This window comes from Bacidia gigantensis, assembly GCF_019456465.1.
Source record: "Bacidia gigantensis strain McMullin 20006 chromosome Unknown contig_180, whole genome shotgun sequence".
NCBI lineage: Eukaryota > Fungi > Ascomycota > Lecanoromycetes > Lecanorales > Ramalinaceae > Bacidia > Bacidia gigantensis.
In genome coordinates, this window is record NW_025408596.1 from 2,011,358 (window position 1) to 2,025,946 (window position 14,589).

At 49.9% G+C, this 14,589-nt stretch overlaps 3 protein-coding genes across 3 annotated transcripts; all 3 read left to right on the top strand.

Annotated features, from left to right (window-relative positions):
* Positions 1-393: 393 nt before the first annotated feature.
* Positions 394-1,014, top strand: KY384_003547 (uncharacterized protein; the record flags this gene model as incomplete). Its single annotated transcript, XM_044812061.1, has 1 exon — positions 394-1,014. One exon carries the CDS (start codon positions 394-396, stop codon positions 1,012-1,014), a length of 621 nt encoding a protein of 206 aa, XP_044671194.1.
* A 3,272-nt stretch (positions 1,015-4,286) lies between these two features.
* KY384_003548 (uncharacterized protein) lies at positions 4,287-5,311 on the top strand (the record flags this gene model as incomplete). The annotated part of the gene is made up of 4 exons (XM_044812062.1): positions 4,287-4,547; positions 4,740-4,863; positions 4,915-4,949; positions 5,000-5,311. The coding sequence occupies 4 exons, from the start codon at positions 4,287-4,289 to the stop codon at positions 5,309-5,311; spliced, it is 732 nt and encodes a 243-aa protein (XP_044671195.1).
* A 606-nt stretch (positions 5,312-5,917) lies between these two features.
* Positions 5,918-8,896, top strand: KY384_003549 (uncharacterized protein; the record flags this gene model as incomplete). Its single annotated transcript, XM_044812063.1, has 2 exons — positions 5,918-6,390; positions 6,439-8,896. The coding sequence occupies 2 exons, from the start codon at positions 5,918-5,920 to the stop codon at positions 8,894-8,896; spliced, it is 2,931 nt and encodes a 976-aa protein (XP_044671196.1).
* Positions 8,897-14,589: the final 5,693 nt, after the last annotated feature.

Below are 14,589 nucleotides of genomic sequence, written 5' to 3' on the forward strand. Positions count from 1 at the left end.
GGCAAGCGATCTCGGTGAGAGATCACTTCCCATTCGTCAGGCACAGCGGGCAACGGCAGGCAGAGGCCACTCACGTAAAAGGAGACAGACAAGGCAGCCAGTCATGGATTACAAAGCCTCTCTTCTTGTCCTACGATACTGTTTTCTCTGTACACAAGAGTCAGCACACCCATTCAGTCACGCGAACAATGAGTCCGAGGTAACACAATCGTCGCCACTAATCCGTACCTCTATAAATATATACCTGCATTTATCTGCCCTCCATTTCTTTCTGCATCTGCATAGTGAGCAAAGGTTTTCAACGTCGTCACACCCTTCTGGAAGCCCTTCAAGAATCTTACAGCCAAATTATGAAAGACAGCGAAGGACTGTTTCCTGGATATACGCAGCACAATGCCATTGAGCGAAATGCAGTCAGCGCACATGGGTGTGCTTTCCCACGGTTACCACGGCGGAGGTGGGGTATCGTGCTTCGAAGTTGTTAGTCGGCTCTGGGACCATCGACCAGGCCGTGAACAACCACAGAAAGATAGGAGGGCCAAACGTGTGGAGCACAAACGACTGAAGAGGGAAGCACGTCGACAGCAAGAAGAGGAAACAGAGCAACGCCATAAAGAGGCAGGAAAAGAAAGCCTTGTCCGAGGGAAGGAACGTCATGCTCGTCTGCACGCACGCCAGGCTTTGCAGCAAGCAGAACAGCAACATACTTTCACTGATGACAGCGCGCGGCTTACCTTCCTGGAACATGCATATGCTGCAGCGATGGAATCCTTCACCTCTCACGACGATATCGAAACCCCACATAATCGCAGCAACGCTTCGTTCAAGCAGCTCACGCCCGCTGCATCGGATCCGAACGAGGATCTGCCACTATATCGTGAGGTCTTCCATCCGCCACCATACTGGCATCACTGTCAGCCAGCTCTTGCATTGCATCGACCAACTGTGTGCGAGCAAGGCGATCTGATCTGGCTGTATGATGGCGGTACGTGGCAGGTTGCGAGGGTGCTCTGAGGGTCAATCCCATATGAAGGTCAAGGACTGACGAACGGCGATTTCAATTGGAGTATCTAAGAAAGTAAGTATCTGAGAGAACATGGCAAAAGGCGCTTGCAAAGGCCTGAGCGGGTGTTTTTTTTTTTGCAAACATCAATATACACATGTTCTATATTTTGGATATAGCCTTGATTGTATCACGTACTTAATGAGAAAGCCGATGTCATCATCTTTACCTTAACCTGCTGAAACTTTCTGAAATTGGTTGCGGTCTTTTCAAAACATCTTCATATATCTTCTTCGTTTCATTTAGCCTGTGCTTTGTGCGTGTCTGCGTCAGGACCAGCATTCTTCACCGTTGAATGGCAGCGATGGTTGTGTAAGTACGACGTTATGGGATACTTTCTGTCCTACATCTTCTCCGTCAGCAGATCACCGCAGAAGCCAGAGGGTACTGTTAGTGACTATTGCACAACCAAGACTCACCGAGACCACCGGATAGGAAATGTTGTACTCCCTTTCTACTGTGATACCAAAGCAATCTTCCACTACAAAAGATGCATACTTCCCTCTACCTTCTTGCTACTGACATTCAGATTCCATCTTTACTCAAATCCAAACTTCAGAGAAGCTCAAAGCAACATGCCAGGCCATCGCCACCACAACAACCCTTACGATTACGATCGCAAAGGTAACTCAGTCTACCGCCATGAGCAATCAGACGGCCGTTACACATACTGCCACCGCAGCTACCACCGCAGCTCCCACCGCTCTAGCGACGGCTCCTCCAGGAACCTTCACAAACATACTTACATCCGGCGGTACAACTACGATAACGGCCCACCCTCCCCCCATCGCAGTCCCTCACGGCATCGACGATCCCGCGGGTATGACGACGGGCGTGTACGAGAGTACTACCAACCTCCCTCCTACCACGGCCCCTCACCTCGACGTCAACGATCTCGCGGGTATGACGACGGCCGTATACGAGAGTACCACGCCCCTCGCAACCAACGAGTACGATGGTGGGACGACCCTAGCGAGGGTATCCAGCTCATCCACGAAGAGAGAGACTACCGGCCCCGTCATATCCGGGAGCGATCAAGGGATGAGTATTTGGCGAGGTTGAGGCGGCGGTCGCGGCCGCCAGTGGAAATGCCGGTGGATGACCTGGAGAGGATGCCGGATAATAGAAGGATGCAGTGGAGGGGCGAGGATGAATGTAGGATTACGAATGCGAACTTGGAGAACGATATTTGTGAGCAGTTCAGGGGGTTGTAGATGGTGCTGTGGAAGCCGAGCGGAATGTATTAGGGTTGAAGTGAGAATAGGTGGCGAGGCGGTGGGTGGATGTGACTGGCTGGAGGAAGGTCGATGACTGAAGGAATTTGGCGTGCTGAACCCTGGATAGAAAGATTGATGGCTTTTGGAATAACGGCATCGGTTGACAGAACATGGAGGTGGAGAAGCGTGCGGTTCTGTATTGAGATAATGGATAGCAAGATAGGTGGTGCGGCTCTTTGACCGCTTGCGGATCGAGAGTAAAGAGATACTGAAAGGATTAGCTAAGAGAAATTCACTATCGGAATAGGGGTAATCCTTTGTCACCACCACGACAAGGTCCTCAACCTCATTTCCCTGCGAAAGTCTCTTCTTTACTCATACAAAAAGCGTCTAGGGTGCAGGAACCTTGCTCAACTGTACAACATGGGGTTTCAAAGTCCTAGTAGGGTCAGTTTTGTCATTTTCCTTCGATATCATCTTGCTAGAACTGCATCGTGGAAGATAGATATGATTGACCATTGAGAACACGTGCGCAAGGGACGTTACAGCGTGACTTTTCATTCTCAATAACATGAAAAGGCCAGCGAGGTGCTACTTGGATATGCTCATGACTTTCCTATGTTCTTGCACGTGAGCGGTCTTTGCAGCCGATTATTTTACTCTTTGCAGACATCGCACCTCATGAAAGCTAATCCCCTGTATCATTCGAGTAGAGCACCAACAGACCAAGAGACCGCTCTCGCAGGCGAGGCAGCCATGAGTCATACTCTATAGCACAAGATGACCAAAGATCCAGATTTAGTTCATATTATCGATCCGGCATTCGCTCCGGCTCCTCGTCTAGCAGATATCGCCCTTCTAGATCACAGCGTCGAGAGGCTTCTTATTCTGACCACGACGGGTCAGTCTCTCGACATATGATCCCTGTGTCTCAACACGGCGACAGGAGCGATCACAGTCGGTCGTCTCGCCGCCCTCATTCTCGCGGGAGCTCGGATTCGACCCAGAGCCGATCACATTGCAATTCTCGGTACCAACGAAATCGCTCTCAGCGCCCAGATTTTGATCAGGAGAAATGCCTCGAACCTGTATATGTTGAGATGAGACCCTCGATGCAGCACTCTAGAAGAGACGAGGATGCATACAGTCGATATTCAAGCAGGGGTAGTCGAGCAAGAAGCCAAACGCATTGCCAAAGCGGATATTCTATGGAAGACGATCCAGCTTATGATTCAGGTAAAATACCAGGAATTTAGGAATTGTACAAGACTAACACTTCACATCAGACCACTGTTCTCGTGCCACAGAGTATAGATCGGCGAGAAGCCAAAGTCCAGCTGGTAAATCAAGCCAAAACGGTCAGCCGCTTTCAGGGTTTGTATCCTTTCTGGCCGGACAAAAAGGGGCGAGTGTGGGAAGGACGAAGACCGGGCAGAAAGGGCTGATTGTGAAGAGAAAGAAGTGACGTTTATTCAGTTTTTATCAGGGTTGAGAGATTCTTACGAAATTATGGGCAGGAGTTTGATTTGGCAATGATGAGCTTCTGCATCGCCTTATTGAGGATTCTTATTACAAACGGTGGTACAGACCCAGATATGAGCGGTCAGTAGAGAAAATCCTGATGCAGAGATAAACTTGCTTACTAGGCTGATATTCGGTATCTCGTGTACTGAATCACTCATTCCCATTTTGCGCACATCAATCTGACCGAATGTTGTGTAGAGCAGGCTCCTTGTACGCCTCGCTAGACTCGTCGTACCGTGAACATAGATTGTAGGCAGCTGATCCACCTGGCGAACCCCAAAATCTGTAAATCATCAGTCATCATTGCACGACCTGCAAGAGTCATCTTGAGCCTGGAACGAATTGCAAGACCAGCCTCTCTGTCCGACCACATGTAGATCTATATAATCTATCTCCCTGTTACCATTTTCCTTCTCTTCATCAGCTACACTTCCTCTTCACAGCACACACTATCTTGCTCTACTCACTGCCTTAAATCATCCATGATGCCTCGCCAATACGCTCAAGTACCCGCTAGCGCGTCCGGCAGAGATGGGTCTGCGATGGCTGGCGCAGGTCGTACTGCTGACCCACGGGATAAGTACGCACACTTACCCTTCGCTAAGCTTCCTACTACCGAAGAGATTCTCGGAAGCATTAGGGGCTCAAAAGGAACCCCTTTTGCTCCTCAACGGGGTGAGAACCGTGGAAGCGATAGGCACGGTACGTCGGTGAACGGTCGGAATTCCTTCGCTGCTTTTGATGTAAGTCTGCTGCATGTCGAAATACTTGACCAGTCGTACTTGCGTGATGGTCTAAAGGCATTCTGCTCGCTTATCGATGTCCGTTCAGTACTTCATTACCTGATGATTCTATCTCAACAGACTCTTCAGCAGTCTATCTAGTCTTACTCGATGTCATTTGAATCCTTTATGCTGAAGCTAAAATTATCATAGGCCGCAGATCGGAATCTTTCGACTGCTTCACGTCGTCCAGCTCATCGTCCAAGCCATCCTTACCTGGATAGGTCCACGATCGAGTTCCGCGGAAGTCAAGTCAATTCTTATTCGGATGCCCAAAGTATGTAACGATTTTATGACGCTGATCTTGAAATGGCTGACATTAGTTCAGATGGACATGGTCAACAGACCAATGATCCCCGGCAGGTCAGCAAAAGCGAACGTGCTCTTGATCATTTCTAATGGCTGACATCTAGCAGGATGTGAAATCGCCTTGGTGGAGGAAGGAATATCGTAGCCCGACAGGCCACAAGATGCGCGAACATATTCGCCGTCCTAATGACTTGGGGCGCTCGCCGAAAATTATAAATTACGATGTGGAGCAGATGATTCTACCCCCGGAATTCCAAGATTTCCAGAATAAAGTCCCCTGGTTGAAGAATAAGAAGCTAGGTATTGACGCAAAAGGGCGACGATACATGAGTAGAAAGCGTGAGGGGCACAAGCCGCGGCGTTCAAACAATCCGCAACGTCCACAACCTGAAGCTGAGCCTGATCATGGTGGTTGAAGCGTGTTCAATGCAAGGAAGATACATCTGGACAAGGGGTCGAGAAGGAAATGGCACCGGCAAGGTTGTGGTATGGAAAGGATTGATGACTCGTTGATCTCTCTCAATATTTGTTTGTTGGAATGCTTGCATTGTATGCTGATGGCATTTGCATTAGAATATGGTGCTTCCTGGCCTAAGATACAGATAGTGGAACGTGCAAGGTTACAATTACACATGCATCAGTAGTACCTTAGAATGGAGTTCCCAATACGCTGGGCATTGATATGCCCACGCCTAAATTACGCTTTTCGGACGCTGCCAAGGTCCCCATAAGCAGACTCTTGTTTTTGCCCATTGTTTACTACGAGTAGAGCAGTTTCCAGAAACTATGTCCATCAGATCCTCGCTTCAGCTTGTCTTTGTGCGCTGCTTGCACTCGGCATCTTTCTCAGTTGCGCTAAAGATAGCTGCATTGCCACATCTTCCAAGACTTGAGCTGAGGAAAAACACAGCCTTGTCCGCATGAAGGCTGCCACCTCCTGCAAGCTGGATTGCTATGCTCGCTTCCCCGAATGATATCTCTCTTTCCCTTGACCATGGTTGACTTGATTCACTGCATTGGACATGGCTGAACTTGCTCTCGTTGCGTCCATCGTCCAGGTTGCTGATATTGGTGTTCGGTTGAGTCTCCGCCTCTATGCATTTGGGGAGACAGTGGCAAGCGCAGACCGCTCGATTCTTGCAATATCGAAAGATGTCTCACTAACATCCTCCGTACTCAAAGAGCTAGGTCAAACGTTCAACGAGGACGCGGATCGCGTACGTTCCGACAATGCTATCCGTACTGCGGAGGGCGCTGCGCGGGAGTGCTCAAGTGTATTTCAAGAGATGGATGATATGTTGCTGAAAAAAGTGCCAATTTTACAAGGAGGCAATGTGGACAAAGCTTCTCGATCCAAGATCGTCCTCGAGCGCTTGCGATGGCCTATGATCAAGGACAAAATAGAGCTTTTGAATTGCAATCTGGACAGGATCAAAAGCACGTTGACACTTATGCTCATGGTGATCATCTATGCTCGACAAGCCTCTTCAAGAAGGTAAAGGGGTGTATACCACATGCCGGCACAACTAATATAGATTCACAGAGTCGAAGCGCCTGACGTGCTGGCACAACAGCAACAGATGATCGAAGACTTGGCTCGCGCAAATGAAGAAAGAAAACAAGAGTATCATGCTCTTCAGCGTACTTTATGTCAGAGCGAATCCCGACCAAGACCATTCGTTCAGCCGCAACGTACTGCTCCTCAGCCAAGCATTCCCGCGATCTCGGCGCTTACTATAACCCCTACTCAATCTGGCAGCGGTTTTCAAAAAGGGTTCAGTAGAAGTACAGAGCCGAAAAGACTGGATCAACTCCTGTCAGAGTTTACCCGACTCAAGAGCAACCTGATAAGCGAAACGTATTCTATAGAATATCAAATTGAGGCGGAAACTAGATCATGTTTCGTCGACAAGATCGTCTCTGCACATCATGCCGAGAATGAGCGCGTGAAAGAAAGATTTGAGATGCCTCGGCAGGTGCTACTGCCCAAAGCTGGTTCCGATATGGAATGGGAATATCCTTGCAGACCGGCAAATCAGTCTGACACAGAAAATGAGGAGGATGATAAAAAACTAGTAGGACGACGCAAGCCTGCTAGGATACACTCAATGCCGTATCCCCGATGTTTCCGCACTGCTGTAATATCTGACGACGGATATTCGGACGATCAATCTCTAATCGACCTTGAAGATGCAGCAGGAGTTGGTGGAACACAAGCCACTCTTGGAGGAAAGGAGAAGCCGAAAGAGATGCCGGCCGAGAGTAGGCATTTGGCCAAGACGCAAGAAGACAGGCAAGCCGCTGAGGAAGATGACGAGCCTGAAGAAGTAGTCGCCGATGTACCATCGCTTGAAGGCAAAATCGTAAATAGGGCTGGCAAAATCCTTGACGAGTACTGCACGATAATTGGAGTTGTTGTGGAAGGCGATCGTGAAAAGCTCGCAGGTAGGAATGTTGACCAACGTGGTGAGATCTGGGATGATGAAGGCCATGTCATTGGCCGAGTGGAAGAATATGTGGAGGCTACATCGCCGACGTCGTTGACAGACAGTCTACCGAAAGCACAACAAGACACTACTTGGTATCCGAAAGTCACGACGCTCCATCCCCGTTTGAGAGCGTCACGTAGAATAGAGGTTGAACCAGAGGCTTCGAATCTTGGTGCTCTGAATAAAAAAATGGAGACCATGACATACGAATACAGCCGCGAGTATGACAGCTCTTTACCATCTATCCAACAAATGCAAGAATGGGAGCGAAGTCGTCTCGAATTTGGAGACATTCTGAGACCAGAACGCTATATGCGGTCCTCTCCAAGTCCTGACATGGACGACATGACCGACCAACTGAAGCCTCATTCTGAATTCATTGACTGTGAAGCAGAGGAAGCGGCTGGAGATTCAGCTATTACCACAGATTCATACCAGGCCCCACAGCACATGCTCCAAACGCCGGCCCAGATCGCGTCGATGGTCACCCAACTAGATCAGCCAATGCAAAAGGAGTCAAAGGTGCCCATATTCAAAAAGTTCGTCCCTTCGCTGGGTTCACCAGATCCATTGTCAGAAGAAACCCTAACGGTGGAGCAAAACGATGGAGCGTCCAAGTACACGCTTTGGGCAGACTTGAGCCTCGAGAGAGAAAAGTTCAATGATCCGGAGAGCGATCCTTGTTTCACTGAAGGGAAGAGAGTTGTGTCGCCCAGAAAAGAGCTCGGCAAAAAGACTTCGGCTATGGGTGCTTCGATTGAAGATCGGACAAAGACATTGTTATATGATATTCGGCCACCCTCCTATTCTAGATGCCTTAGAAGACGTTCCTCAAGAACTCCACCACCAGCTCGAAGGCGCTACCAAGGACGCAGACGGAAAATATCTAGCTCACCGAGGAGAAGGTCAGGAAGGAGTCCCAAATACTCAAGCTACAGCAGCTATAGTAGAAGCGGCAGTTGGAGCAGGACAGTACACACTCCACCGATTGAGACTAGCAATGAGAATCCGCGAACAGACACAAAATCGGTCGAGAGCAAGGCAAGGCTAAGACCGGCCTCTGCAAACCACGCTGGAACAGTCACTGAACCACAAAGCAAAGAATTGAAACAGGGTTCAACTGATGTAACTAGTTGGTCTGGAACGAAAGACAATTGGTGCAGCAAAGATACTCATTACGAGGAAAATGGGTTTACAGAGGTTGAGTACTCGGACCCGCACGTTGACTTCGGCGCGGAGCCAATGTTGAGGGCGAGTTATGATCGCGAGGCACCACCAGTCAGGACCACACACAAGAGACGCTGGAGTATGAGTGATGAAGACCTCAGTGATACAGCGCCCGTCAAACGTCCTAAGTCCGAAGTGGTCAACACAACTCCGAGAATTGTGACGACTAGTGCCGTACTCAACGAGCTCCTCTCCGCCTGGACCAATATCGGGTCAATCGTATCGACACAATCGAGTTCGCTACCGGACCCACGCCTTAACGTAAGAGGACTTCCTGCAATCTGATCGAGATCCCCACCGCATCCGGTAATTTACCACCTCACCTGCCCATCCTATGGGCCACCAAACCCCCACGTCCAAAAACAGACCTCATTTCGCCCAAAGCGTACAGCACCGACAAAATAGCGCCGAGCATACCACCGTCACCATATCCACTCATATCACAGGACTCAGCAAAACCAGTAGCCCGGTATTCCCCCATCCCTCCCCACTCCACCTCCAACCCGACTCAATCGATACCCTGCCCCCACGGACAGGGCCCCACCCTTCCTCCCTCTTAAAGCAGCAACATTTTCAGACGTACATACGTCCTCACGCTTATTGTCGGTGTGATCTCGGATGCTCGAGTCGTGGAGGACCCACTCAGCATCAGACGCCTCCGAACACGCCTCTGATTCGATGGCGGTGGTGGTGGCGCACGCTAAGGACGCCAGGACGATGGTGGTGGCGAGTGTGAGGTCAGTGGATTGCAGAAGCTTGTTGAGACAGTGGATAGGGGTGGGTCAAGGGGTGGAGAAAGAGGCCAGGGAGGTGGTGGCGGTGACGCATGTGACGTCTAAAGGGTATTTTGGTGGCGTATTGCATCTAAGATCTAAGATCTAAATGACACAAATGCAGAGTTAGACTGAGATAGGAGCATGAAGGGATGGAAGGGGAAATGCGGCCTTAGTGCCTAAAGGGTATCCTGGTGGTGAGGCTACCTGGTCGTCATTCCGAGACCTAGGATATAATTGAGGCTTTGATGGGGATGAGGCTTTTGTTTTCGAAGCGATGGTAATTAAGTTCGTGGGGTGTGAGCGCCTCCAGTATTGTCGTGAACAGCCATGGTATCCACTCAATAAGAAGCTAAGGTATGCGTAAAGGGGGTTCTGTTCTGGGCTAAGAGGTTTTTGGGCTTCATTCGGTCAACAGCCCCCGGAGCGACGCCCTGGAATCTTTGCTGTCAAGGGACTCCTTATAGGGAGGCCTTGGGTGAGAAATACAGTGACTTTAGGCCTCAAAGCTTAAACTCTCTCATTGAATTTCTCGACAGAAGGTTGAGAGAAAGTATGCATATTGAAATGACGTCAGACTCTCTACAGCACATTATACGAACCAAGTGAATGCATGAATGGAGGGATGGTTGATGAAGCTTTCCCTACGTGGATGGTCTGGATCGGAGGGATAACTTCACGGGGGAGAGACTTTACGTGGGATTGGGATTCGTAGTCAGAAGCACGGTATGGGTCTATTACGGGGCATTCCTGCGTCTTGTCTACGGCTTATAGGCATATAGTTGCTATCGCAGGACGGGAATCTACGTACGTATGTCTTCCTTGTGTCTATCATGAAGGCTTAGATGACTAACGGATGTCGGCATTCTGGATGGCCGGATGCTGCATCCTCTACCGTATCTGACACCTCCAACCGCTTTGGAAGCCACATTCTGGTAAGAATGGCATCGGGAGATGGAGATATTTGGAATCATCGCGTATAGTAGAGCGCGGACAGCGTCGCTGACAGAGTGCGAGGGTTGTGGTCTTTGGGAGGGATGAAAATGGAAGTCCTTTGGTTCGTGCCGTCGTACGTAGCAATCTTACGTGCTTGGAGGTGGGCGGTAGACTGGGATCTAGGGTTTGAATGTGATTCTCCGGGTGCGACTGTGGTAGACACTGCGGCATACTGTCTGATCGTGAGTTGAAATGATTAGAGCAAAGAGGAGGGATTGGATGGACGCTAGGATTCTGATAGGACTGGGCATAATGGGTGTGATTGTTGATGCTCGTCGCAGCTTGGCTGCCCGTCTGAGCAGCAGCAATAAGGCTATTACGGCTGCGGAGAAATGGAGGTTGCTCTCAAGCTGGCAGCAATGACATTATTAGCAGCACGAATACGAGACAAGGTACATACGGCAACACCATTGCTGCCCTGATGGATGCCTTCGTTAGGTGTATGTGTGTGTCACGCGGTCTTCGTAATTCTAGAGGCGAGAATGAAGTTTCAGACACCCTGTCCGGCCACGCTTCCGGCTTTCACTGACAGGTGAAACATGTTTATGAAAGTGCCGAAGGCTTCAAGGGTATAGAGTATAGCAAATTGCTAACTTCAATGGGAATGCTAGCATCCCTTTCGACCTCTTTTGGTCTGGACAAGTCATCTGACAAGCAGCCACTAGCCGATTTCGCGCTGGTCTGGCGTCTCGGGTCACGGCCCAGCCATTGTTAGGCCGCCGAAATGGATCTTGCTAGGATTCGCTTCGTTCTTGGATGGTGAGCGAGCATTGGCAAAACGGGACGATCCAATCCGCAAGCCCCTTGGAAGCCACAGAATTAATGATCAGCGTGGGACTGGCCCTGCACCAAAGGATGTCTTTTATGCACGTTGAATAATGCAGCATGCCGATGCCCAAATCCTGGAAGATGTTGCGCTAGAATTCAAGTCGTGGCTTGAAAGGAAAAGTCTGCCCAGCAAATAATCTGGAGTCAAAGTATTATCACATTTCTTTTGTCCGTCCCGTATCTGATATTGATTGACTTTCGCCCACGGCCGTCAGGGTTCAGCAACGGGAGAGCCGACGATCATCATAGCTCCTGCACGTATGAAACAGCCAGCTGCTTAAGCGAGCTGTTTGACAGGCGCAATGGGCATATTTCGCTTAGGGATCATCCCTCAATTCTCGTGTGCAGACGTAGAGTTGAGACAGACGCAGATGGTCGAGCCAGCGCGAGTTACATCACGATAAATCGCTCATAAATGATCAGCTGCATCATCATCGGTGCTGTAGTAGCATGTGTTCGTTCGCCGACATTCGTTACTCTTGCGTACCATACAACACGATTAGCAACCATGAGCAGGGAAGGTCTCCCGTCAGCAAGTGAAAAATTGGGGAGAATTTCAAGCTGTCATGCCCGGCCTAGTGAAGCCGATTGAGGATCCCGGAACATTGCAGTAACGCACCATTGGGAAGCTGACCGCATCCGCTGACATTAGAGGGAGCCAAGTCGATGCTGCTCATTCGCCTCCGTTCTGTATTCGTCCAGATCTTCCAGGATATTGGGAATTCGTGAAAGGGGGTGGAGGAGGCAATCACTTTCCTGTAATCATGTGATGATGTGGTATGTATGGCTTGGGGTGCTTCTAAGCGATGTCTCTGCGTAGTAGTAAAACCATAACTAAGAGCCGAACGTTGGGCCCAGAGCACCGCCAACCCTAAAGGAGAGAGTCTTGTTTTCAGCCCAGCAGGCCGATGTAGGAGGCGGCTTGCCTGGCACAGCGCTAGGTAGTTGGAGCTCTTAAGCAGTTAGGAGCTGCCTCGGATCGATCTGGAGAGAATCGACCCATTTGGTAGTAAAAGCCACACCCGCCCCAGCGAAAATTAAGGGCATGCAATGCAAGGCTTCCGGAACTAAATCCAGTAATGCAATGACGATCACGCAAATAAAGCTCTTCAAAAGGTGTCCTCTACTTTTCTGGATCTGATACAACCCAACAACCCAAGTTCCATTATTGTTTTCGGAAACCGGAAGTGCCTTTGGCTTCATTATTGGCTTGCTGCTGTAACGTCGGGACAATTGACAGAGTCACTGTCTTGCATCAATCATGTAACTCATCCTTACCCACAGGAAGTTGCCGGTCACACATGAGTTGCGATATTTCTTGTAACGGCACAGCCACATGGCTGCAGAGTTGGTGGCCCATGATGGTGGAGGGCATGTGGTCATGGCTGTCCCATGGCTTACTGTGGACAAATGCGACCGTGTGATGGCGCTGAGGCACGGCGAGTTAGTACCGTTTGTTCGTTGGACGAAGTGACCGGATTACTACTTTCAGGCTGTTAATAATGGCATGGCGTGTGCTGCTGGTGCTGCAGTCTTGTTTCGACCGCATCGGCAGATATTGCATGTCAAACAGCCGCTGACGCAGTACTGTATTTGACCATGAATCTCACGCTCTTGGGCAATAATACGCATCGCTTGCCACCATCCACATGCGCTCCTATTCATAGCCCCCTTTGGTAGCCGCCATGCAGTGTTCCGCCTGGCTGCTCTCATGCAGGCAAACGTCTGCACGATGCCGGAACGCAAAACAAGGCCCTTGATCCTGGGAGAGATCTGTGGAGAACCAACTGCAGATGGTGGCTACTACTCAGGGTCCAGAAGCTACATGCGCGGCTTTGCCTTCGGATAGGTAGGCGCACAGATCCTCAAGCTAACTCTTGTTGAGAGAACTCGAGAGGAGTCGAAATGGATCCCTCCGTAGCCCGTATTCATTATTATTAACGAACTCCACAGTATCCCGAGGCGCCTGTGGTCTCTCAAGACCGCTTGTTCACTTCTGGTTGGCGTACCAAACAACGAATGGGGAGCAGTCAGCAGGGCCAAGGCGGATTATAGGCTGAAGGGGGCACTAGGTAGGCTAAAGTCGGCGGCAGATACCACAATCGTAGCATGAAGAAGGACTGGATGGGCTGTATTCGCTGCTATAATCGCTAAAGTCGTGAAAATTTGGAGAGCTCCCCAACGCCCTCTGGACATGACTCGGTAGAGGCGTCCTTCCGTAGTTGTGTAATTTTATTTAATGACCAGAGTTGAGGAGAGGGAAGGCTTGGTGCTTGTGCCATAGAATACCTCCCAAAGTTAAGAGGCGCGACTCCGCTCTTGATTTGCTCAAATTCGATACTTTCCTGGCACTGATCTTTGATTTATTCTTATAGGTCCTCCCTTTACACTTCCACCTCTAATTTCCATCTTTCACCCTCCAACACTATTATTGCTTGACTTGCATGCGAGCTACTTTTGAGTGCGAAGGTTGGCTGCCTTATTGTTTTCTAGTATCATCGATTAGCTTACACTCTACTGCCAGGTGCAAGATCTGGGACGTGCATGATTCATTGACAACCACTCAGCGGCAGTCAGGCATCGATCAGTACGCCCATCTACCCAAGAACGTCGCGGTCGCATTCTCTCTCATCACACAGCACAGCTTTCCACCTCGGTATCAGTGACTGGATCCCAGGCCCAACCAACGTCGTGCCAGCAACGATTCATACCTAACCGGGAAGGAGCTCTTTTCAGCCCAAGCCAAAGATCAACAAGGGTAACGTGTTGTTGCCCTATCGAAATTTTCAATCCAACACATCTATCTCATCCGGCCAATTTCCAACTCATAAGTGTCAACACGCATGTCCGCTTCGACACCTGCCTCGGAAGTATTTCAGCAGTACCCTCGCCGGTGAAAGACATTCATTTGCTCGAGACATCTAGACATTAATACCCTAATCACGAAAGCCTCCGACCTTTTCTTGTCATTTTCTGTGAGCCGCCAGGAGCCGAAAGTCTATTGCTTCATAGGCCTGCAAGCCAAAATTTACTTGACGCAAGCTTTTGCGCTTGAGGCATCTCTGCGCTGCCGATCATTCAAACGTATTTAGGGCCGTTCGATTACACTTTCACCCTTCAGTGCTCTCCTGTGGCCGCCGCTGGCTGGGCTCTTGCCTAATAAACAACAACAGGCAATTGACCTCCAGGACGTTTCCTTCTCTTGCTCCTCAGCAACCTTGCCGTCGGGGCAATTGCTCGCCCCTCCCCCAACACGTCTTATTGCCCCTTCGACACGTGGATCCTACTGTGACCGGTAATCGAACGTGATATGAGCAATCCGACCCCAGGGCGTCCCCCTGCTTGTGTTCCCACTTGGCATGGACATATTGAGACCACCAG